General features: G+C 43.9%; 1 protein-coding gene across 9 annotated transcripts in view; it reads right to left on the bottom strand.

The window, feature by feature from the left end:
• LOC106581366 (F-BAR and double SH3 domains protein 2) overlaps window positions 1-26,292 on the bottom strand; it is a 110,962-nt gene that overhangs the window by 20,964 nt on the left and 63,706 nt on the right. For 7 of the 9 annotated variants that reach the window (XR_006761033.1, XR_006761036.1, XR_006761035.1 and 4 more), the window contains exons 11-16: window positions 16,946-17,020; window positions 11,729-11,848; window positions 11,517-11,621; window positions 10,255-10,413; window positions 7,020-7,154; window positions 4,964-5,047 (exon numbers count right to left, since the gene is read on the bottom strand). Coding sequence is in view for 1 of the 9 variants with exons in the window: in XM_045704021.1 (XP_045559977.1) it covers window positions 4,964-5,047; window positions 7,020-7,154; window positions 10,255-10,413; window positions 11,517-11,621; window positions 11,729-11,848; window positions 16,946-17,020 (678 nt within the window). In the remaining 8 variants the exon portion in view is untranslated. The remainder of the gene's footprint in view (window positions 1-4,963; window positions 5,048-7,019; window positions 7,155-10,254; window positions 10,414-11,516; window positions 11,622-11,728; window positions 11,849-16,945; window positions 17,021-26,292) is intronic. The other 2 variants (XR_006761038.1, XR_006761039.1) reach the window with 2 other exon arrangements.

Below are 26,292 nucleotides of genomic sequence, written 5' to 3' on the forward strand. Positions count from 1 at the left end.
TAGCCTCTCTACTGTATATAGCCTCTCTACTGTATATAGCCTCGCTACTGTATATAGCCTCTCTACTGTATATAGCCTCTCTACTGTATATAGCCTCGCTACTGTATATAACCTCTCTACTGTATATAGCCTCTCTACTGTATATAGCCTCTCTACTGTATATAGCCTCTCTACTGTATATAACCTCTCTACTGTATATAGCCTCCCTACTGTATATAGCCTCTCTACTGTATATAGTCTCTCTACTGTATATAGTCTCTCTACTGTATATAACCTCTCTACTGTATATAACCTCCCTACTGTATATAGCCTCTCTACTGTATATAGCCTCTCTACTGTATATAGCCTCTCTACTGTATATAGCCTCTCTACTGTATATAGCCTCGCTACTGTATATAGCCTCTCTACTGTATATAGCCTCTCTACTGTATATAGCCTCCCTACTGTATATAGCCTCCCTACTGTAAATAGTCTCACTACTGTATATAGCCTCTCTACTGTATATAGCCTCTCTACTGTATATAGCCTCACTACTGTATATAGCCTCTCTACTGTATATAGCCTCTCCTGTAAATAGCCTCTCTACTGTATATAGCCTCTCTACTGTATATAACCTCCCTACTGTATATAGCCTCTCTACTGTATATAGCCTCTCTACTGTATATAGCCTCACTACTGTATATAGCCTCCCTACTGTATATAGCCTCGCTACTGTATATAGCCTCGCTACTGTATATAGCATCTCTACTGTATATAGCCTCTCTACTGTATATAGCCTCTCTACTGTATATAGCCTCACTACTGTATATAGCCTCACTACTGTATATAGCCTCTCTACTGTATATAGCCTCTCTACTGTATATAGCCTCACTACTGTATATAGCCTCTCTACTGTATATAGCCTCTCTACTGTATATAGCCTCGCTACTGTATATAGCCTCGCTACTGTATATAGCCTCTCTACTGTATATAGCCTCTCTACTGTATATAGCCTCGCTACTGTATATAGCCTCACTACTGTATATAGCCTCTCTACTGTATATAGCCTCGCTACTGTATATAGCCTCTCTACTGTATATAGCCTCTCTACTGTATATAGCCTCTCTACTGTATATAGCCTCGCTACTGTATATAGCCTCTACTGTATATAGCCTCTCTACTGTATATAGCCTCTCTACTGTATATAGCCTCACTACTGTATATAGCCTCTCTACTGTATATAGCCTCTCTACTGTATATAGCCTCACTACTGTATATAGCCTCACTACTGTATATAGCCTCTCTACTGTATATAGCCTCTCTACTGTATATAGCCTCTCTACTGTATATAGCCTCACTACTGTATATAGCCTCACTACTGTATATAGCCTCTCTACTGTATATAGCCTCTCTACTGTATATAGCCTCTCTACTGTATATAGCCTCTCTACTGTATATAGCCTCTCTACTGTATATAGCCTCGCTACTGTATATAGCCTCTCTACTGTATATAGCCTCACTACTGTATATAGCCTCTCTACTGTATATAGCCTCGCTACTGTATATAGCCTCTCTACTGTATATAGCCTCTCTACTGTATATAGCCTCTCTACTGTATATAGCCTCTCTACTGTATATAACCTCGCTACTGTATATAGCCTCTCTACTGTATATAGCCTCACTACTGTATATAGCCTCTCTACTGTATATAGCCTCGCTACTGTATATAGCCTCTCTACTGTATATAGCCTCTCTACTGTATATAGCCTCTCTACTGTATATAGCCTCTCTACTGTATATAGCCTCACTACTGTATATAGCCTCTCTACTGTATATAGCCTCTCTACTGTATATAGCCTCACTACTGTATATAGCCTCTCTACTGTATATAGCCTCTCTACTGTATATAGCCTCACTACTGTATATAGCCTCACTACTGTATATAGCCTCTCTACTGTATATAGCCTCTCTACTGTATATAGCCTCCCTACTGTATATAGCCTCTCTACTGTATATAGCCTCTCTACTGTATATAGCCTCTCTACTGTATATAGCCTCCCTACTGTATATAGCCTCTCTACTGTATATAGCCTCTCTACTGTATATAGCCTCTCTACTGTATATAGTCTCTCTACTGTATATAGCCTCCCTACTGTATATAGCCTCTCTACTGTATATAGCCTCTCTACTGTATATAGCCTCGCTACTGTATATAGCCTCTCTACTGTATATAGCCTCTCTACTGTATATAGCCTCGCTACTGTATATAGCCTCTCTACTGTATATAGCCTCGCTACTGTATATAGCCTCTCTACTGTATATAGCCTCTCTACTGTATATAGCCTCTCTACTGTATAAAGCCTCTCTACTGTATATAGCCTCTCTACTGTATATAGCCTCTCTACTGTATATAGCCTCTCTACTGTATATAGCCTCTCTACTGTATATAGCCTCTCTACTGTATATAGCCTCTCTACTGTATATAGCCTCTCTACTGTATATAGCCTCGCTACTGTATATAGCCTCTCTACTGTATATAGCCTCGCTACTGTATATAGCCTCTCTACTGTATATAGCCTCTCTACTGTATATAGCCTCTCTACTGTATATAGCCTCTCTACTGTATATAGCCTCTCTACTGTATATAGCCTCGCTACTGTATATAGCCTCTCTACTGTATATAGCCTCTCTACTGTATATAGTCTCTCTACTGTATATAGCCTCACTACTGTATATAGCCTCTCTACTGTATATAGCCTCGCTACTGTATATAGCCTCTCTACTGTATATAGCCTCTCTACTGTATATAGCCTCTCTACTGTATATAGTCTCTCTACTGTATATAGCCTCGCTACTGTATATAGCCTCTCTACTGTATATAACCTCCCTACTGTAAATAGTCTCACTACTGTATATAGCCTCTCTACTGTATATAGCCTCGCTACTGTATATAGCCTCGCTACTGTATATAGCCTCTCTACTGTATATAGCCTCTCTACTGTATATAGCCTCGCTACTGTATATAGCCTCTCTACTGTATATAGCCTCGCTACTGTATATAGCCTCTCTACTGTATATAGCCTCTCTACTGTATATAGCCTCTCTACTGTATATAGCCTCTCTACTGTATATAGCCTCTCTACTGTATATAGCCTCGCTACTGTATATAGCCTCTCTACTGTATATAGCCTCTCTACTGTATATAGTCTCTCTACTGTATATAGCCTCACTACTGTATATAGCCTCTCTACTGTATATAGCCTCGCTACTGTATATAGCCTCTCTACTGTATATAGCCTCTCTACTGTATATAGCCTCTCTACTGTATATAGCCTCTCTACTGTATATAGCCTCGCTACTGTATATAGCCTCTCTACTGTATATAGCCTCGCTACTGTATATAGCCTCTCTACTGTTATAGACTCACTACTGTATATAGCCTCTCTACTGTATATAGCCTCGCTACTGTATATAGTCTCTCTACTGTATATAGCCTCACTACTGTATATAGCCTCTCTACTGTATATAGCCTCGCTACTGTATATAGTCTCTCTACTGTATATAGCCTCACTACTGTATATAGCCTCTCTACTGTATATAGCCTCTCTACTGTATATAGCCTCTCTACTGTATATAGCCTCTCTACTGTATATAGCCTCTCTACTGTATATAGCCTCTCTACTGTATATAGCCTCTCTACTGTATATAGCCTCTCTACTGTATATAGCCTCTCTACTGTAAATAGCCTCACTACTGTATATAGCCTCTCTACTGTATATAGCCTCTCTACTGTATATAACCTCTCTACTGTATATAACCTCTCTACTGTATATAGCCTCGCTACTGTTATGTTTCACTGTCTTTTTACTGTTGTTGTTATTTCTTTACTTACCTATTATTCACCTAACACCTTTTTTGCACTCTTGGTTAGAGCCTGTAAGTAAGCATTTCACTGTAAGGTCTACTTCACCTGTTGTATTCAGCATTTCACTGTAAGGTCTACACCTGTTGTATTCAGCATTTCACTGTAAGGTCTACACCTGTTGTATTCAGCATTTCACTGTAAGGTCTACACCTGTTGTATTCAGCATTTCACTGTAAGGTCTACACCTGATGTATTCAGCATTTCACTGTAAGGTCTACACCTGTTGTATTCAGCATTTCACTGTAAGGTCTACACCTGATGTATTCAGCATTTCACTGTAAGGTCTACACCTGTTGTATTCAGCATTTCACTGTAAGGTCTACACCTGTTGTATTCAGCATTTCACTGTAAGGTCTACTACACCTGTTGTATTCAGCATTTCACTGTGAGGTCTACTACACCTGTTGTATTCAGCATTTCACTGTAAGGTCTACTACACCTGTTGTATTCAGCATTTCACTGTAAGGTCTACTACACCTGTTGTATAGCATTTCACTGTGAGGTCTACTACACCTGTTGTATTCAGCATTTCACTGTGAGGTCTACACCTGTTGTATTCAGCATTTCACTGTGAGGTCACTACACCTGTTGTATTCAGCATTTCACTGTAAGGTCTACTACACCTGTTGTATTCAGCATTTCACTGTAAGGTCTACACCTGTTGTATTCAGCATTTCACTGTAATGTCTACACCTGTTGTATTCAGCATTTCACTGTAAGGTCTACACCTGTTGTATTCAGCATTTCACTGTAAGGTCTACACCTGTTGTATTCAGCATTTCACTGTAAGGTCTACACCTGTTGTATTCAGCATTTCACTGTAAGGTCTACACCTGTTGTATTCAGCATTTCACTGTAAGGTCTACACCTGTTGTATTCAGCATTTCACTGTAAGGTCTACACCTGTTGTATTCAGCATTTCACTGTAAGGTCTACACCTGTTGTATTCAGCATTTCACTGTAAGGTCTACACCTGTTGTATTCAGCATTTCACTGTAAGGTCTACACCTGTTGTATTCGGCGCATGTGACAAATACACTTTGATTTGATTGTTGTTACCTTGACCCAGTCCTCCATGTCTCCATCCTCTATCACCTCCAACATCTCATGCTCCTCTATACTCAACTCATCTGGCTGAGATGCCTAGAAACACAGAGACAGACACAGAGACAGAGACACAGAGACAGACACAGAGACAGACAGAGACACAGAGACAGACACAGAGACAGACACAGAGACAGACAGAGACACAGAGACAGACACAGAGACAGACACAGAGACAGACAGAGACACAGAGACAGAGACACAGAGACAGACAGAGACACAGAGACAGACAGAGACAGACACAGAGACAGACAGAGACACAGAGACAGACACAGAGACAGACACAGAGACAGACAGAGACACAGAGACAGACAGAGACACAGAGACAGAGACACAGAGACAGACAGAGACACAGAGACAGACACAGACAGAGAGAGACAGAGACAGACAGAGACACAGAGACAGACAGAGACACAGAGACAGACAGAGAACAAAGACAGACAGAGACACAGAGACAGACAGAGACACAGAGACAGACAGACACAGAGACAGACAGAGACAGAGACACAGAGACAGACAGAGACACAGAGACAGACAGAGACACAGAGACAGACACAGAGACACAGAGACAGACACAGACAGAGACACAGAGAGAGACAGAGACACAGAGACAGACAGAGACACAGAGACAGACAGAGACACAGACAGAGAGAGAGGGAGAGGAGGAGAGGAGAAAAGGAAGGTATTAACCAATGGACAATACAAACTGATATTTTATGGCTCTAATGTTACATGCCGAGTGTTCAGATGGGTGGAGCCACCTGACCCTGATCTAATGGGTGGGGCTCTCTGACTCTGATGGGTGGAGCCACCTGACCCTGGCCTGACCCTGATGGGTGGAGCCCCCTGACCCTGGCCTGATCCTGATAGGTGGAGCCCCCTGACCCTGATGGGTGGAGCCTCCTGACCCTGATGGGTGGAGCCACCTGACCCTGGCCTGACCCTGATGGGTGGAGCCCCCTGACCCTGGCCTGACCCTGATGGGTGGAGCCCCTGATCCTGATGGGGGCCTGATCCTGATGGGTGGAGCCTCCTGACCCTGATGGGTGGAGCCTCCTGACCCTGATGGGTGGAGCCACCTGACCCTGGCCTGACCCTGATGGGTGGAGCCCCCTGACCCTGGCCTGATCCTGATAGGTGGAGCCCCCTGACCCTGATGGGTGGAGCCCCTGACCCTGATGGGTGGAGCCTCCTGACCCTGATGGGTGGAGCCCCCTGACCCTGACCTTGATGGGTGGAGCCCCTGACCCTGATGGGTGGAGCCCCCTGACCCTGACCTGACCCTGATGGGTGGAGCCCCTGACCCTGATGGGTGGAGCCCCCTGACCCTGGCCTGATCCTGATAGGTGGAGCCCCCTGACCCTGATGGGTGGAGCCCCCTGACCCTGACCTGACCCTGATGGGTGGAGCCAACAAAGCTTGCACAGCTCTTTTACACACCATCTTGATGTACATATTACTACATCATCTGTCTAGATAAAGACTGTTTGTGGAAAAACATTATCTAGCATATCTAAGCAAATATACTGAGTATATTTTCATGACAGGATTCACCTGGACAGACCAGGTGAAACCTATGATCCCTTATTGATGTCACTTGTTAAATCCACTTTAATCAGTGTAGATGAAGGGGAGGAGACAGGTTAAAGAAGGATTTTTAAGACCTGGGACAATTGAAACATTGATTGTGTATGTCTGTCATTCAGAGGGTGAATGGGCAAGAGAGAAGTTGTAAGTGCCTTTGAAAGGGTATGGTAGTAGGTGTCAGGAGCACCGGTTTGTGTCAAGAACTGCAACGCTGCTGGGTTTTTCACACTCAACAGTTTTCCGTGTGTATCAAGAATGGTCCACCACCCAAAGGACATCCAGCCAACTTGACACAACTGTGAGAAGCATTGGAGTCAACTTGGACCAGCATCCCTGTGGAACGCTTTCGACACCTTGTAGAGTCCATGACCCGACAAATTGAGGCTGTTCTGAGAGCAAAAAGGGGGAGAGGGGGGTGTATTACCTTGTATGAATAGAGGACTTTGCAGGTGAGTGGGTAGTTCCTGAGAGTCCCAGAGGGGCTGGAGCTGCTGTCGTCAAACACCTCCATGTTCTCCTCACACTCCTCCCCCTCCGACCGCTCCAGATCAACTGGGCCCTACACACACATCACAATGAGCTAGGTCCAACGCTCCAGTGTGGTTCTCTCTGGTCCTCTCTCCTCCTTCTGAGTCAGGTGATGTGAAGTGTGTCTCTGTAAAACCTTTACGTCCTGACCCCTCCTCTACCTGTCTGTCCTCAGGGAACCTCATTGGCTCAGAGAGATCAGGTGGCATATGGGCCCGCCCCCTTGGGACAGGACACAGCAACCCAACCAGGACAAAACACGTGTGTATTTTGGTCTGTCTGTGTTTTCAAAACTCACTATATTCCCGATAGGAAGCTTAGTCATATGTGTGTGTGTGTGTGGTATGTGTGTCCCCAACCAGGTGTTCAGAATATATATTCCTCCTATTGTAAGCAGAGGAAGGAGTTTGCTCTTCTTATGTAGGTTAACTTCTCTAGGGTAGGGGGCAGTATTTTGACGTCCGGATGAAAGGCGTGCTCGTAGTAAACTGCCTGCTACTCAGGCTCAGAAGGTAGGATATGCATAGTATTAGTAGATTTAGATAGAAAACACTCTGAAGTTTCTAAAACTGTTTGAATGATGTCTGTGAGTATAACAGAACTCATATGGCAGGCAAAAACCTGAGAAAGATCCAACCAGGAAGTGTGGAAATCTGAGGTTTGTAGTTTTTCAAGTGATTGCCTATACAGTATACAGTGACTTAGGGTTCATTTTGCACTTCCTAAGGCTTCCACTAGATGTCAACAGTCTTTAGAACATTGTTTCAAGCTTCTACTGTGAATAGGGAGAGAATAAGAGCTCCTGGAATTAGACGACTGAGAAAATGACATGAGCTCAGTGGCGCGCACTCCCGTGAGATTTAGCTGTGTTCCTTTTCTTTTTTGAAGACAAAGGAATCATCTGGTTAGAATATTATGGAAGATTTATGATAAAAACATCCTAAAGATTGATTCTATACATCGTTTGACATGTTTCTACGAACGTAAATATAACTTTTCTTGACTTTTCGTCGTGACATTTTGCGCACGCTTCCTGCATTTGGAGTAGTGGACTAAACACGCGAACAAAAAGGAGGTATTTGGACATAAATGATGGACTTTATTGAACAAAACAAACATTTATTGTGGAACTGGGATTCCTGGGAGTGCATTCTGATGAAGACCATCAAAGGTAAGTGAATATTTATAATGTAATTTTTGTCATTTCTGTTGACTCCAAAATGGCGGGTATCTGTATGGCTTGTTTTGATATCTGAGCGCTGTACTCAGATTATTGCAAAATTTGCTTTCGCCGTAAAGCTTTTTTGAAATCTGACACAGCGGTTGCATTAAGGAGAAGTGCATTTATAATTCTTTGAATAACTGTTGAATATTTTATCAACGTTTATGATGAGTATTTCTGTAAATTGATGTGCTCATTCACCGGACGTTTTGGGAGGCAAAACATTTCTGAACATTACACGCCAATGTAAAATAGGGGTTTTGGATATAAATATGAACTTTATCGAGCAAAACATACATGTATTGTGTAACATGAAGTCCTATGAGTGCCATCTGATGAAGATCATCAAAGGTTAGTGATTAATTTTAGCTGTATTTCTGGTCTTTGTGACGCCTCTCCTTGCTTGGAAAATGGCTGTGTGGTTTTTCATGTCTCGAAGCTGTCCTAACATAATCTAATGTTATGCTTTCGCCGTAAAGCCTTTTTAAAATCGGACAATGTGGTTGGATTAACGAGAAGTTTATCTTTAAAATGGGATATAATAGTTGTATGTTTGAGAAATTTGAATTATGAGATTTTTGTTGTTTTGAATATGCCGCCCTGCTATTTCACTGGCTGTTGAATAGTGTGTCCCGCGAGTGGGACACACATACCCCAGAGATTTAGCTTGGATTTTTATTTATTTTTTACCTTTATTTAACTAGGCAAGTCAGTTAAGAACAAATTCTTATTTTCAATGATGGCCTAGGAACAGTTGTCCTAACTGCCTTGTTCAGGGGCAGAACGACAGATTTGTACCTTGTCAGGATTCGAACTTGCAAACCTTTCGGTTACTAGCCCAACGCTCTAACCACTAAGCTACCCTGCCGCCCCAGGAATGATGACTTAAAAACGAAACAGTCCATTCTGCTTTTAATAATGTATAAACACCTTGATGTTGTCAAGCAAAAAGCAAACATAGCTCTACTTACTAATTCCTGCTCTTACAAATTAATATGTAACAGGTGTTATCATCATTACATTTTAGTCATTTAGCAGACGCTCTTATCCAGAGCGACTTACAGTAGTGAATGCATACATTTCATACATTTTTTTTCCCTGTGCTGGCACCCCGTGGGAAACGAACCCACAACCCTGGCGTTGCACACACCATGCTCTACCAACGGAGCTACAGGGAAGGCCAGAAGGGATTGTACTATAGTATACTAGTAGTTATCACCTTGAGGAAAAGCTACTTCATTCTCCATCACACTGATAAACCAGACTGGTGTGAAATGAACACTGGGCCAAGGGAACAGAGCACTCATTCTGTCACCTTTCTATCATCCACTTTCTCCCCCTCTTCACCCTCCTTTCCTTTAGTTTCAGCTTCCCATTATCACTCTCCCCCTCTCTCTTCCTTCTCACCTCCTCCTCCCTCCCTCCTGTCTTCACCAACCCCTCTCTCTCTCCCTCCTTCCCCTCTGTCTTCACCCCCCCACTCTCTCTCCCTCCTTCCTCTCTGTCTTCACCCCCTCACTCTCTCCCTCCTTCCTCTCTGTCTTCACCGCCCCTCTCTTTCTCTCCCTCCTTCCTCTCTGTCTTCACCCCCCCTCTCTCTCTCTGGTGGTTGCTGCAGTGTCATGTGAACAGAATGTTAAGTGATGAAGATGAGCAGAGACTGCTTACCTCAACGTCCTGCTGAGACACACACACACACATACACCCAAACACACACACACAGGACCAAAGTGCTGAAGCTCACACACATGCCTTGGCTGCCATGTGGTAAAGAAACAGTCTGTGGTGATGACATGTAGTGGGAGAGAGGCATTTCAGTGAGTGTAGTGTAGAGTGAGGGATTGTGGGTAGTTTCCTCCAAAGTGTGGGACGGTGGTGTAGTGAGAGGGAGGGAGGGCAGGTGTCTCACCGAGAGTGAGGGATCGTGGGTAGTGTAGTTTAGTGTAGCCCAGCGCTCATTCTCAAGCTCCTCCATCACCTGGTTCATGGCGCTCTTCAGCCAGGTATCCACGGCAACGCCCACCTGTCTCAGCAGGTCCAGACGAGCCTCTGCCTTCAGCTTTACTGTCTAGAGTGAGAGAGAGGTTACACACGTGGACACACACATACACTGCTGGGTAATCAATACGACTGACAGGGGCCGTTGGAGGACTCAATCTATCCCATCAGCACTCACAGGTCACCTGTCAGCCCAACATCTATGGTGGAAGGTTATATCAGTTATCATCATCACGTCTAGGGTGGAGCAGCACGTCAGCGACCGTCAGTCTCTCTATGGTGACTGTGGTCAGCAGTGGAGGACAGACTAACTCCAGACAGTCAAACAAAGTCTAGAAAGGTTTCCTGCCAGGTAAGTAGTATGTAGGTAAACAGGAAGTGTAGGGAGATGTACTCATTACAGTACACTTCCATGGAGATAAAAGCTATTTAATGTCTGATCAGTAACAGGAAGCAGAGTGTGGTTAGTTATTTATGTACACTATCACTTCCTGCTCTGACCCCGCCCACCACACATACTATTGGTTGTCCTAGCTCTGCCCCTCCCCCCAGACCAGTTAAACCTAACCTACAGACAGCAGGAGATAATGGGGGCAGGGAGAGAGTGGGTGAGGGAGGTGTAGAGAGGTGGATAGAGGGGGGATGACGGAGGTGGAGGGGGGGTGAGGGAGGTGGAGAGAGGGGGCAGAGAGTGGGGGTAGAGAGAGGGAAGAGAGTGGGGGTAGAGAGAGGGAAGAGAGTGGGGGTAGAGAGAAGGAGGTGGAGAGAGGGGGTAGGGAGTGGGAGGGAGGGAGGTGGAGAGAGGGGAGGGAAGAAAGGGGGGTGGTAGAGAGTGGTCCATAGCGGTGTGCATTTCACATCTCTGTCTGTGGGCGCGATGACTATATCAGCCAGCAGGGGGTGCCAGATAGAGGGAAATCACAGAGGAATGAGAGAGAAAAGGAAGGTGAGGAGGGGGGTGAGGTGAGGAGGGAGAGCTGAGGAGGAGGAGGGAGAGCTGAGGAGGAGGAGGGAGAGCTGAGGAGGAGGAGGGAGAGCTGAGGAGGATGAGGGAGAGCTGAGGAGATGGATTGATCTGATTCATAGTTGGGCTGACAGGATCGATGGAAAGACAACTCTACTTGGAGAAGGGGGGGGGGGTATAGGTCTACCTTATTTCCTACAAACACACACCTCAGCCTTGCGGATGTTCTCTTTGGTATCCTCTATCTTCAGCTCCAGATCAAGCCGGCCCTGCTCTGTTTGAGGGACTCCCAGTGTCTCACATTCCTCCAGGCTCTAATGGCAGACACACACACACACTTAAATACCACAGACTAAAATCAAATCTGGTTTTCAAAGATGATCTGAGCCAACATCAACAACTAGTATGTGTGTGGACTCACTCTCTTGTAGTGGATGATGTTCTTGTGTTCTCGGGCCATTCTGGTTGCCCACTTCCTGGCCTCCTTGTTCAGACTGTGCTCCTCTCTCGGGCTCCCCGTGTCTGTCTCCAACTTACGACTCTACCACCCACACACACACACACACACACCCAACCACACATAGTTACCATGGAGATAAGAGGAACACAACACCCTCCTCCCAAGCGGTTACCATGGAAATGATTGAATGTGATATCCTAAAAACAGACTCCACTACCTCAAGTACACCGGGACACAGCTACCTAGCAACCACACCAAGTACCCCGGGACACAGCTACCTAGCAACCACACCAAGTACCCCGGGACACAGCTACCTAGCAACCACACCAAGTACCCCGGGACACAGCTACCTAGCAACCACACCAAGTACCCCTGGACACAGCTACCTAGCAACCACACCAAGTACCTCTGGACACAGCTACCTAGCAACCACACCAAGTACCCCTGGACACAGCTACCTAGTAACCACACCACGTACCCCTGGACACAGCTACCTAGCAATCACACCAAGTACCCCTGGACACAGCTACCTAGCAACCACACCACGTACCCCTGGACACAGCTACCTAGCAACCACACCACGTACCCCTGGACACAGCTACCTAGTAACCACACCACATACCCCTGGACACAGCTACCTAGTAACCACACCACGTACCCCTGGACACAGCTACCTAGCAACCACACCAAGTACAGTACACCTGGATACAGCTACCTAACAACCACACCAAGTGCAGTACCCCTGGATACAGCTATCTAGCAACCACACCAAGTACAGTACCCCTGGATACAGCTACCTAGCAACCACACCATGTACAGCACCCCTGGATACAGCTACCTAGCAACCACACCATGTACAGTACCCCTGTATACAGCTACCTAGCAACCACACCATGTACAGTACACCTGGATACAGCTACCTAGCAACCACACCATGTACAGTACACATGGATACAGCTACCTAGCAACCACACCATGTACAGTACAACTCTACTCGATGCAGCTCACATATATACACCAAAGAACTAGATACAATAATTAGGTTTGAATTGCTGCTAGGTGGCTCCAGAGGGGCGCAGCGGTCTAAGGCACTGAGTCTCAGTGCTAGAGGCGTCACTACAGACACCCTGGGTCGATTCCAGGCTGTATCACAACCGGCTGTGATTGGGAGTCCCATAGGGCGGCGCACAATTGGCCCAGCGTTGTCCAGTTTTGGCTGGTGTAGGCTGTCAATGTAAATTGAATTTGTTCTTAACTGACTTGCCTAGTTAAATAAAGAATACATGTAGAAAAGAGACTGATTTGAAACAGAGGGAGAGAAGAGAGAGAAATAGATTGATTTGAAACAGAGGGAGAGAAGAGAGATAAGAGAGGGATTGATTTGAAACGGCGGGAGAGAGAGAATAAAAAGCCTCCTATTGTTTGTCTTGAGATAACAGAGAAAAGCTGTGGGTGCTGTGCAGTTCTACAACAATCTGCCTGGTCCAGGCATGGGGCTATCAATACCACATGGGGAAGTACTGCATGTGTGTGTGAGAATGTGTGCAGCAGATGTCTGTGTGTCTTCCATTTACATTTACATTACATTTAAGTCATTTAGCAGACGCTCTTATCCAGAGCGACTTACAAATTGGTGCATTCACCTTATAATATCCAGTGGAACAACCACTTTACAATAGTGCATCTAAATCTTCCCAATGGAGCCCCTCACTTCATAGCCCAGAAACACATATACAAGTCCCCTTTCTACACTGCATTAACACACAACCATTCAGCATCAACGCCAGACCCCCTCACCTCAACCCACTAACTGTCACCTCAAACCCACAACGGTCTATTTAAGGAACAGAGAAAACATCATTGGATAAGTAGGGTATTGTGCGATCCTGTGTAATTTTAAATACCTGTACAATTAACATCAGCTACAAATAGCAGATTGTTCTTAATATGTTGAACAGTAGCAGCTTAATCATATCATTGTATGTGTGAATGGGACTTATTATACAGTAGTTGGTTCAGTAGCAGTAGGGTCAGGCTCAGTTAAAAGCCCTACTGTAGGTTACCTAGAGGAATGGGCCAATGACAGTACAATAACTACCACTACTTCCTGTTCTAGCAGACTACACACCATCGGTGGTCATGGTTCAACAACTTTGGGCTTGGTGGTAACAGCTCTTCAACAACATGCTATTCGTTCAACGGTCATAATGGTTAACCGACCGTTATGGTTCAACAGGTAGAATGATACTACAGCAGCAGTCATGTTACAGCCATGTTCATGTGTATGGTCACTGGGAAACAGTTGTGGTGGAACAGCCATGGTTGTGGTTATAGTGGATCAGCCATGGTTATGGTTATAGTGGATCAGCCATGGTTATAGTTATAGTGGAACAGCCATGGTTATAGTTATAGTGGAACAGCCATGGTTGTGGTTATAGTGGATCAGCCATGGTTGTGGTTATAGTGGATCAGCCATGGTTATAGTTATAGTGGATCAGCCATGGTTATAGTTATAGTGGAACAGCCATGGTTGTGGCTATAGTGGATCAGCCATGGTTGTGGTTATAGTTGTAGTGGATCAGCCATGGTTGTGGTTATAGTGGATCAGCCATGGTTGTGGTTATAGTGGATCAGCCATGGTTGTGGTTATAGTTGAAGTGGATCAGCCATGGTTGTGGTTATAGTGGAAGTGGATCAGCCATGGTTGTGGTTATAGTGGATCAGCCATGGTTGTGGTTATAGTGGATCAGCCATGGTTGTGGTTATAGTTGTAGTGGATCAGCCATGGTTGTGGTTATAGTGGATCAGCCATGGTTGTGGTTATAGTTGAAGTGGATCAGCCATGGTTGTGGTTATAGTGGATCAGCCATGATTGTGGTTATAGTTGTAGTGGATCAGCCATGGTTGTGGTTATAGTGGATCAGCCATGGTTGTGGTTATAGTTATAGTGGATCAGCCATGGTTGTGGCTATAGTGGAACAGCCATGGTTGTGGTTATAGTGGATCAGCCATGGTTGTGGTTATAGTTATAGTGGAACAGCCATGGTTGTGGTTATAGTGGATCAGCCATGATTGTGGTTATAGTTGTAGTGGATCAGCCATGGTTGTGGTTATAGTGGATCAGCCATGGTTGTGGTTATAGTTGTAATTATGGTTCTAGATGGTTGGTGGTGGGTAGAGACTAGTGGTTAGGTCTACCTGTACCAGGATCATGTTATGGTTCTAGATGGTTGGTGGTGGGTAGAGACTAGTGGTTAGGTCTACCTGTACCAGGATCATGTTATGGTTCTAGATGGTTGGTGGTGGGTAGAGACTAGTGGTTAGGTCTACCTGTACCAGGATCATGTTATGGTTCTAGATGGTTGGTGGTGGGTAGAGACTAGTGGTTAGGTCTACCTGTACCAGGATCATGTTATGGTTCTAGATGGTTGGTGGTGGGTAGAGACTAGTGGTTAGGTCTACCTGTACCAGGATCATGTTATGGTTCTAGATGGTTGGTGGTGGGTAGAGACTAGTGGTTAGGTCTACCTGTACCAGGATCATGTTATGGTTCTAGATGGTTGGTGGTGGGTAGAGACTAGTGGTTAGGTCTACCTGTACCAGGATCATGTTATGGTTCTAGATGGTTGGTGGTGGGTAGAGACTAGTGGTTAGGTCTACCTGTACCAGGATCATGTTATGGTTCTAGATGGTTGGTGGTGGGTAGAGACTAGTGGTTAGGTCTACCTGTACCAGGATCATGTTATGGTTCTAGATGGTTGGTGGTGGGTAGAGACTAGTGGTTAGGTCTACCTGTACCAGGATCATGTTATGGTTCTAGATGGTTGGTGGTGGGTAGAGACTAGTGGTTAGGTCTACCTGTACCAGGATCATGTTATGGTTCTAGATGGTTGGTGGTGGGTAGAGACTAGTGGTTAGGTCTACCTGTACCAGGATCATGTTATGGTTCTAGATGGTTGGTGGTGGGTAGAGACTAGTGGTTAGGTCTACCTGTACCAGGATCATGTTATGGTTCTAGATGGTTGGTGGTGGGTAGAGACTAGTGGTTAGGTCTACCTGTACCAGGATCATGTTATGGTTCTAGATGGTTGGTGGTGGGTAGAGACTAGTGGTTAGGTCTACCTGTACCAGGATCATGTTATGGTTCTAGATGGTTGGTGGTGGGTAGAGACTAGTGGTTAGGTCTACCTGTACCAGGATCATGTTATGGTTCTAGATGGTTGGTGGTGGGTAGAGACTAGTGGTTAGGTCTACCTGTACCAGGATCATGTTATGGTTCTAGATGGTTGGTGGTGGGTAGAGACTAGTGGTTAGGTCTACCTGTACCAGGATCATGTTATGGTTCTAGATGGTTGGTGGTGGGTAGAGACTAGTGGTTAGGTCTACCTGTACCAGGATCATGTTATGGTTCTAGATGGTTGGTGGTGGGTAGAGACTAGTGGTTAGGTCTACCTGTACCAGGATCATGTTATGGTTCTAGATGGTTGGTGGTGGGTAGAGACTAGTGGTTAGGTCTACCTGTACCAGGATCATGTTATGGTTCTAGATGGTTGGTGGTGGGTAGAGACTAGTGGTTAGGTCTACCTGTACCAGGATCATGTTATGGTTCTAGATGGTTGGTGGTGGGTAGAGACTAGTGGTTAGGTCTACCTGTACCAGGATCATGTTATGGTTCTAGATGGTTGGTGGTGGGTAGAGACTAGTGGTTAGGTCTACCTGTACCAGGATCATGTTATGGTTCTAGATGGTTGGTGGTGGGTAGAGACTAGTGGTTAGGTCTACCTGTACCAGGATCATGTTATGGTTCTAGATGGTTGGTGGTGGGTAGAGACTAGTGGTTAGGTCTACCTGTACCAGGATCATGTTATGGTTCTAGATGGTTGGTGGTGGGTAGAGACTAGTGGTTAGGTCTACCTGTACCAGGATCATGTTATGGTTCTAGATGGTTGGTGGTGGGTAGAGACTAGTGGTTAGGTCTACCTGTACCAGGATCATGTTATGGTTCTAGATGGTTGGTGGTGGGTAGAGACTAGTGGTTAGGTCTACCTGTACCAGGATCATGTTATGGTTCTAGATGGTTGGTGGTGGGTAGAGACTAGTGGTTAGGTCTACCTGTACCAGGATCATGTTATGGTTCTAGATGGTTGGTGGTGGGTAGAGACTAGTGGTTAGGTCTACCTGTGCCAGCGTCATCCTCATGACACTGATGGGCGAAGGCTCAATGTCCACCAACTTCTGCACTGAGCTCAGAGTCTGACACACACACACACGCACACACACACGATCAAGCACAAACAGATAGGCGTTAGTGGAAATAGTTAGGAAAGAGAGAGTTAGCCAAGGTTGAAAAGGTTTGGAGGAGAAAGACAATGAAGGGAAAATAGTTTGTAGTGACAGACAGACAGAGAGACACGCATGTACTGTATTCAGTGCTTGACTTGGGCAGGAGTTCACCTGAGCAGAGTACCACCACCTCACATGTTCTACTGCTGGAGTCCCTGTTCCTCTTATAGAATATGAACTCAACAGTATTGTGGAGTCCCTGTTCCTCTTATAGAATATGAACTCAACAGTATTGTGGAGTCCCTGTTCCTCTTATAGAATATGAACTCAACAGTATTGTGGAGTCCCTGTTCCTCTTATAGAATATTAACTCAACAGTATTGTGGAGTCCCTGTTCCTCTTATAGAATATTAACTCAACAGTATTGTGGAGTCCCTGTTCCTCTTATAGAATATTAACTCAACAGTATTGTGGAGTCCCTGTTCCTCTTATAGAATATTAACTCAACAGTATTGTGGAGTCCCTGTTCCTCTTATAGAATATTAACTCAACAGTATTGTGGAGTCCCTGTTCCTCTTATAGAATATGAACTCAACAGTATTGTGGAGTCCCTGTTCCTCTTATAGAATATGAACTCAACAGTATTGTGGAGTCCCTGTTCCTCTTATAGAATATGAACTCAACAGTATTGTGGAGTCCCTGTTCCTCTTATAGAATATTAACTCAACAGTATTGTGGAGCTCCTGTTCCTCTTATAGAATATTAACTCAACAGTATTGTGGAGTCCCTGTTCCTCTTATAGAATATTAACTCAACAGTATTGTGGAGTCCCTGTTCCTCTTATAGAATATTAACTCAACAGTATTGTGGCTGTGTTACCAACACCCATTTCAGGCCAAGTCAAGCACTGACTGTAGGTGTTATAGAGCAGTGGAAAAAGACAGTAAGACAGACTACAGACTTAACAGGTAGGTTTACAGAAGGACTGTTTAAACATGTGAAGGCACAGAGACGACAGACTTAACAGGTAGGTTTACAGAAGGACTGTTTAAACATGTGAAGGCACAGAGACTACAGACTTAACAGGTAGGTGTACAGGACTGTTTAAACATGTGAAGGCACAGAGACGACAGACTTAACAGGTAGGTTTACAGGACTGTTTAAACATGTGAAGGCACAGAGACGACAGACTTAACAGGTAGGTGTACAGAAGGACTGTTTAAACATGTGAAGGCACAGAGACGACAGACTTAACAGGTAGGTTTACAGAAGGACTGTTTAAACGTGTGAAGGCACAGAGACGACAGACTTAACAGGTAGGTTTACGAGGACTGTTTAAACATGTGAAGGCACAGAGATGACAGACTTAACAGGTAGGTTTACAGAGGACTGTTTAAACATGTGAAGGCACAGAGACGACAGACTTAACAGGTAGGTTTACAGAAGGACTGTTTAAACATGTGAAGGCACAGAGACTACAGACTTAACAGGTAGGTTTACAGGACTGTTTAAACGTGTGAAGGCACAGAGACGACAGACTTAACAGGTAGGATTACAGAAGGACTGTTTAAACATGTGAAGGCACAGAGACGACAGACTTAACAGGTAGGTTTACAGAAGGACTGTTTAAACATGTGAAGGCACAGAGACGACAGACTTAACAGGTAGGTTTACAGAAGGACTGTTTAAACATGTGAAGGCACAGAGACGACAGACTTAACAGGTAGGTTTACAGAAGGACTGTTTAAACGTGTGAAGGCACAGAGACTACAGACTTAACAGGTAGGTTTACGAGGACTGTTTAAACATGTGAAGGCACAGAGACGACAGACTTAACAGGTAGGTTTACAGAAGGACTGTTTAAACATGTGAAGGCACAGAGACGACAGACTTAACAGGTAGGTTTACAGGACTGTTTAAACGTGTGAAGGCACAGAGACGACAGACTTAACAGGTAGGTTTACAGGACTGTTTAAACATGTGAAGGCACAGAGACTACAGACTTAACAGGTAGGTTTACAGAAGGACTGTTTAAACATGTGAAGGCACAGAGACGACAGACTTAACAGGTAGGTTTACAGAAGGACTGTTTAAACATGTGAAGGCACAGAGACGACAGACTTAACAGGTAGGTTTACAGAAGGACTGTTTAAACATGTGAAGGCACAGAGACGACAGACTTAACAGGTAGGTTTACAGAAGGACTGTTTAAACATGTGAAGGCACAGAGACTACAGACTTAACAGGTAGGTTTACAGGACTGTTTAAACATGTGAAGGCACAGAGACGACAGACTTAACAGGTAGGTTTACAGGACTGTTTAAACATGTGAAGGCACAGAGACGACAGACTTAACAGGTAGGTTTACAGGACTGTTTAAACATGTGAAGGCACAGAGACTACAGACTTAACAGGTAGGTTTACAGAAGGACTGTTTAAACATGTGAAGGCACAGAGACGACAGACTTAACAGGTAGGTTTACAGGACTGTTTAAACATGTGAAGGCACAGAGACGACAGACTTAACAGGTAGGTTTACAGAAGGACTGTTTAAACATGTGAAGGCACAGAGACGACAGACTTAACAGGTAGGTTTACAGGACTGTTTAAACATGTGAAGGCACAGAGACGACAGACTTAACAGGTAGGTTTACAGGACTGTTTAAACATGTGAAGGCACAGAGACTACAGACTTAACAGGTAGGTTTACAGAAGGACTGTTTAAACATGTGAAGGCACAGAGACGACAGACTTAACAGGTAGGTTTACAGGACTGTTTAAACGTGTGAAGGCACAGAGACGACAGACTTAACAGGTAGGTTTACAGAAGGACTGTTTAAACATGTGAAGGCACAGAGATGACAGACTTAACAGGTAGGTTTACAGAAGGACTGTTTAAACATGTGAAGGCACAGAGACGACAGACTTAACAGGTAGGTTTACAGAAGGACTGTTTAAACATGTGAAGGCACAGAGACGACAGACTTAACAGGTAGGTTTACAGAAGGACTGTTTAAACGTGTGAAGGCACAGAGACTACAGACTTAACAGGTAGGTTTACAGGACTGTTTAAACATGTGAAGGCACAGAGACGACAGACTTAACAGGTAGGTTTACAGAAGGACTGTTTAAACATGTGAAGGCACAGAGACGACAGACTTAACAGGTAGGTTTACAGGACTGTTTAAACGTGTGAAGGCACAGAGACGACAGACTTAACAGGTAGGTTTACAGGACTGTTTAAACATGTGAAGGCACAGAGACGACAGACTTAACAGGTAGGTTTACAGAAGGACTGTTTAAACATGTGAAGGCACAGAGACGACAGACTTAACAGGTAGGTTTACAGAAGGACTGTTTAAACATGTGAAGGCACAGAGACGACAGACTTAACAGGTAGGTTTACAGAAGGACTGTTTAAACATGTGAAGGCACAGAGACGACAGACTTAACAGGTAGGTTTACAGAAGGACTGTTTAAACATGTGAAGGCACAGAGACTACAGACTTAACAGGTAGGTTTACAGGACTGTTTAAACATGTGAAGGCACAGAGACGACAGACTTAACAGGTAGGTTTACAGGACTGTTTAAACATGTGAAGGCACAGAGACGACAGACTTAACAGGTAGGTTTACAGAAGGACTGTTTAAACATGTGAAGGCACAGAGACGACAGACTTAACAGGTAGGTTTACAGGACTGTTTAAACGTGTGAAGGCACAGAGACGACAGACTTAACAGGTAGGTTTACAGGACTGTTTAAACATGTGAAGGCACAGAGACTACAGACTTAACAGGTAGGTTTACAGAGGACTGTTTAAACGTGTGAAGGCACAGAGACTACAGACTTAACAGGTAGGTTTACAGAAGGACTGTTTAAACGTGTGAAGGCACAGAGACTACAGACTTAACAGGTAGGTTTACAGGACTGTTTAAACATGTGAAGGCACAGAGACTACAGACTTAACAGGTAGGTTTACAGGACTGTTTAAACGTGTGAAGGCACAGAGACTACAGACTTAACAGGTAGGTTTACAGAAGGACTGTTTAAACGTGTGAAGGCACAGAGACGACAGACTTAACAGGTAGGTTTACAGAAGGACTGTTTAAACGTGTGAAGGCACAGAGACGACAGACTTAACAGGTAGGTTTACAGAAGGACTGTTTAAACGTGTGAAGGCACAGAGACGACAGACTTAACAGGTAGGTTTACAGGACTGTTTAAACATGTGAAGGCACAGAGACGACAGACTTAACAGGTAGGTTTACAGGACTGTTTAAACATGTGAAGGCACAGAGACGACAGACTTAACAGGTAGATTTACAGAAGGACTGTTTAAACATGTGAAGGCACAGAGACGACAGACTTAACAGGTAGGTTTACAGGACTGTTTAAACATGTGAAGGCACAGAGACGACAGACTTAACAGGTAGGTTTACAGAAGGACTGTTTAAACATGTGAAGGCACAGAGACGACAGACTTAACAGGTAGGTTTACAGGACTGTTTAAACATGTGAAGGCACAGAGACTACAGACTTAACAGGTAGGTTTACAGAAGGACTGTTTAAACATGTGAAGGCACAGAGACGACAGACTTAACAGGTAGGTTTACAGAAGGACTGTTTAAACATGTGAAGGCACAGAGACGACAGACTTAACAGGTAGGTTTACAGGACTGTTTAAACGTGTGAAGGCACAGAGACTACAGACTTAACAGGTAGGTTTACAGAAGGACTGTTTAAACATGTGAAGGCACAGAGACGACAGACTTAACAGGTAGGTTTACAGAAGGACTGTTTAAACATGTGAAGGCACAGAGACGACAGACTTAACAGGTAGGTTTACAGAAGGACTGTTTAAACATGTGAAGGAACAGAGACGACAGACTTAACAGGTAGGTTAACAGGACTGTTTAAACGTGTGAAGGCACAGAGACGACAGACTTAACAGGTAGGTTTACAGAAGGACTGTTTAAACATGTGAAGGCACAGAGACGACAGACTTAACAGGTAGGATTACAGAAGGACTGTTTAAACATGTGAAGGCACAGAGACGACAGACTTAACAGGTAGGTTAACAGGACTGTTTAAACATGTGAAGGCACAGAGACGACAGACTTAACAGGTAGGTTTACAGAACTGTTTAAACATGTGAAGGCACAGAGACGACAGACTTAACAGGTAGGTTTACAGAAGGACTGTTTAAACATGTGAAGGCACAGAGACGACAGACTTAACAGGTAGGTTTACAGAAGGACTGTTTAAACATGTGAAGGCACAGAGACTACAGACTTAACAGGTAGGTTTACAGAAGGACTGTTTAAACATGTGAAGGCACAGAGACGACAGACTTAACAGGTAGGTTTACAGAAGGACTGTTTAAACATGTGAAGGCACAGAGACGACAGACTTAACAGGTAGGTTTACAGGACTGTTTAAACGTGTGAAGGCACAGAGACGACAGACTTAACAGGTAGGTTTACAGAAGGACTGTTTAAACATGTGAAGGCACAGAGACTACAGACTTAACAGGTAGGTTTACAGGACTGTTTAAATGTGTGAAGGCACAGAGACGACAGACTTAACAGGTAGGTTTACAGAAGGACTGTTTAAACATGTGAAGGCACAGAGACGACAGACTTAACAGGTAGGTTTACAGAAGGACTGTTTAAACATGTGAAGGCACAGAGACTACAGACTTAACAGGTAGGTTTACAGGACTGTTTAAACATGTGAAGGCACAGAGACTACAGACTTAACAGGTAGGTTTACAGAAGGACTGTTTAAACATGTGAAGGCACAGAGACGACAGACTTAACAGGTAGGTTTACAGAAGGACTGTTTAAACATGTGAAGGCACAGAGACTACAGACTTAACAGGTAGGTTTACAGAAGGACTGTTTAAACATGTGAAGGCACAGAGACTACAGACTTAACAGGTAGGTTTACAGAAGGACTGTTTAAACATGTGAAGGCACAGAGACGACAGACTTAACAGGTAGGTTTACAGGACTGTTTAAACATGTGAAGGCACAGAGACTACAGACTTAACAGGTAGGTTTACAGGACTGTTTAAACGTGTGAAGGCACAGAGACTACAGACTTAACAGGTAGGTTTACAGAAGGACTGTTTAAACATGTGAAGGCACAGAGACGACAGACTTAACAGGTAGGTTTACAGAAGGACTGTTTAAACATGTGAAGGCACAGAGACTACAGACTTAACAGGTAGGTTTACAGAAGGACTGTTTAAACATGTGAAGGCACAGAGACGACAGACTTAACCTGTTGGGTCAAGGGGGCAGCATTTGCACGTCTGGATAAAAAAAATGTACCCGATTTAATCTGGTTACTAATCCTACCCAGTAACTAGAATATGCATATACTTATTATATATGGATAGAAAACACTCTAAAGTTTCCAAAACTGTTTGAATGGTGTCTGTGAGTATAACAGAACTCATTTGGCAGGCAAAACCCTGAGACATTTTCTGACAGGAAGTGGATACCTGATGTGTTGTATTGACTTTAAACCTATCCCATTGAAAAACACAGGGGTTTAGGAATATTTTGGCACTTCCTATTGCTTCCACTAGATGTCACCAGCCTTTACAAAGTGTTTTGAGTCTTCTGGAGGGAGATCTGACCGAACAAGAGCCATGGAACGGTGATGTCCCATTAGACACCTGGCGCGCTACTTCATGTTGGGTACCCTCGTTCCAATACGTTATAAAAGACTATGCATTCGTCCACCTTGAATATTATTCATGTTCTGGTTAAAAAAGGCCCTAATGATTTATGCTATACAACGTTTGACATGTTTGAACGAACGGAAATATATTTTTTCCCCTCGTTCATGACGAGAAGTCCGGCTGGCTTACATCATGTGCTAACGAGACGGAGATTTTTGGACATAAATGATGAGCTTTTTTGAACAAAACTACATTCGTTATGGACCTGTGATACCTGGAAGTGACATCTGATGAAGAGAATCAAAGGTAATGGATTATTTACATAGTATTTTCGATTTTAGATCTCCCCAACATGACGTCTAGTCTGTATCGCAACGCGTATTTTTCTGGGCACAGTGCTCAGATTATTGCAAAGTGTGATTTCCCAGTAAGGTTATTTTTAAATCTGGCAAGTTGATTGCGTTCAAAAGATGTAAATCTATAATTCTTTAAATGACAATATAATATTTTACCAATGTTTTCTAATTTTAATTATTTAATTTGTGACGCTGACTTGACTGCCGGTTATTGGAGGGAAACGATTTCCTCAACATCAATGCCATAGTAAAACGCTGTTTTTGGATATAAATATCAACTTGATAGAACTAAAAATGCATGCATTGTCTAACATAATGTCCTAGGAGTGTCATCTGATGGAGATTGTAAAAGGTTAGTGTATCATTTTAGCTGGTTTTATGGTTTTGGTGACCCTGTCTTTGACTTGACAAAACATTACACACAACTCTTGTAAATGTACTGTCCTAACATACTCTAAATTTATGCTTTCGCCGTAAAACCTTTTTGAAATCGTAAAACGTGGTTAGATTAAGGAGATGTTTATCTTTCAAATGGTGTAACATAGTTGTATTTTTGAAAAATTTGAATTTTGACATTTATTTGGATTCAAATTTGCCGCTCTTGAAATGCACCTGCTGTTGATGGAGTGCACCACGGGTGGCACGCTAGCGTCCCACCTAGCCCCAAGAGGTTAACAGGTAGGTTTACAGAAGGACTGTTTAAACATGTGAAGGCACAGAGACTACAGACTTAACAGGTAGGTTTACAGAAGGACTGTTTAAACATGTGAAGGCACAGAGACTACAGACTTAACAGGTAGGTTTACAGAAGGACTGTTTAAACGTGTGAAGGCACAGAGACGACAGACTTAACAGGTAGGTTTACAGGACTGTTTAAACATGTGAAGGCACAGAGACGACAGACTTAACAGGTAGGTTTACAGGACTGTTTAAACGTGTGAAGGCACAGAGACTACAGACTTAACAGGTAGGTTTACAGAAGGACTGTTTAAACATGTGAAGGCACAGAGACGACAGACTTAACAGGTAGGTTTACAGAAGGACTGTTTAAACATGTGAAGGCACAGAGACTACAGACTTAACAGGTAGGTTTACAGAAGGACTGTTTAAACATGTGAAGGCACAGAGACGACAGACTTAACAGGTAGGTTTACAGGACTGTTTAAACATGTGAAGGCACAGAGACGACAGACTTAACAGGTAGGTTTACAGGACTGTTTAAACATGTGAAGGCACAGAGACGACAGACTTAACAGGTAGGTTTACAGGACTGTTTAAACATGTGAAGGCACAGAGACTACAGACTTAACAGGTAGGTTTACAGGACTGTTTAAACGTGTGAAGGCACAGAGACTACAGACTTAACAGGTAGGTTTACAGGACTGTTTAAACATGTGAAGGCACAGAGACTACAGACTTAACAGGTAGGTTTACAGGACTGTTTAAACGTGTGAAGGCACAGAGACTACAGACTTAACAGGTAGGTTTACAGGACTGTTTAAACATGTGAAGGCACAGAGACGACAGACTTAACAGGTAGGTTTACAGAACTGTTTAAACATGTGAAGGCACAGAGACGACAGACTTAACAGGTAGGTTTACAGAAGGACTGTTTAAACATGTGAAGGCACAGAGACTACAGACTTAACAGGTAGGTTTACAGGACTGTTTAAACGTGTGAAGGCACAGAGACTACAGACTTAACAGGTAGGTTTACAGAAGGACTGTTTAAACGTGTGAAGGCACAGAGACGACAGACTTAACAGGTAGGTTTACAGGACTGTTTAAACGTGTGAAGGCACAGAGACGACAGACTTAACAGGTAGGTTTACAGAAGGACTGTTTAAACATGTGAAGGCACAGAGACTACAGACTTAACAGGTAGGTTTACAGAAGGACTGTTTAAACATGTGAAGGCACAGAGACGACAGACTTAACAGGTAGGTTTACAGAAGGACTGTTTAAACGTGTGAAGGCACAGAGACGACAGACTTAACAGGTAGGTTTACAGAAGGACTGTTTAAACATGTGAAGGCACAGAGACGACAGACTTAACAGGTAGGTTTACAGGACTGTTTAAACATGTGAAGGCACAGAGACGACAGACTTAACAGGTAGGTTTACAGGACTGTTTAAACATGTGAAGGCACAGAGACGACAGACTTAACAGGTAGGTTTACAGAAGGACTGTTTA

This window comes from Salmo salar, chromosome ssa20 (assembly GCF_905237065.1).
Source record: "Salmo salar chromosome ssa20, Ssal_v3.1, whole genome shotgun sequence".
Classification (NCBI taxonomy): Eukaryota; Metazoa; Chordata; class Actinopteri; order Salmoniformes; family Salmonidae; genus Salmo; species Salmo salar.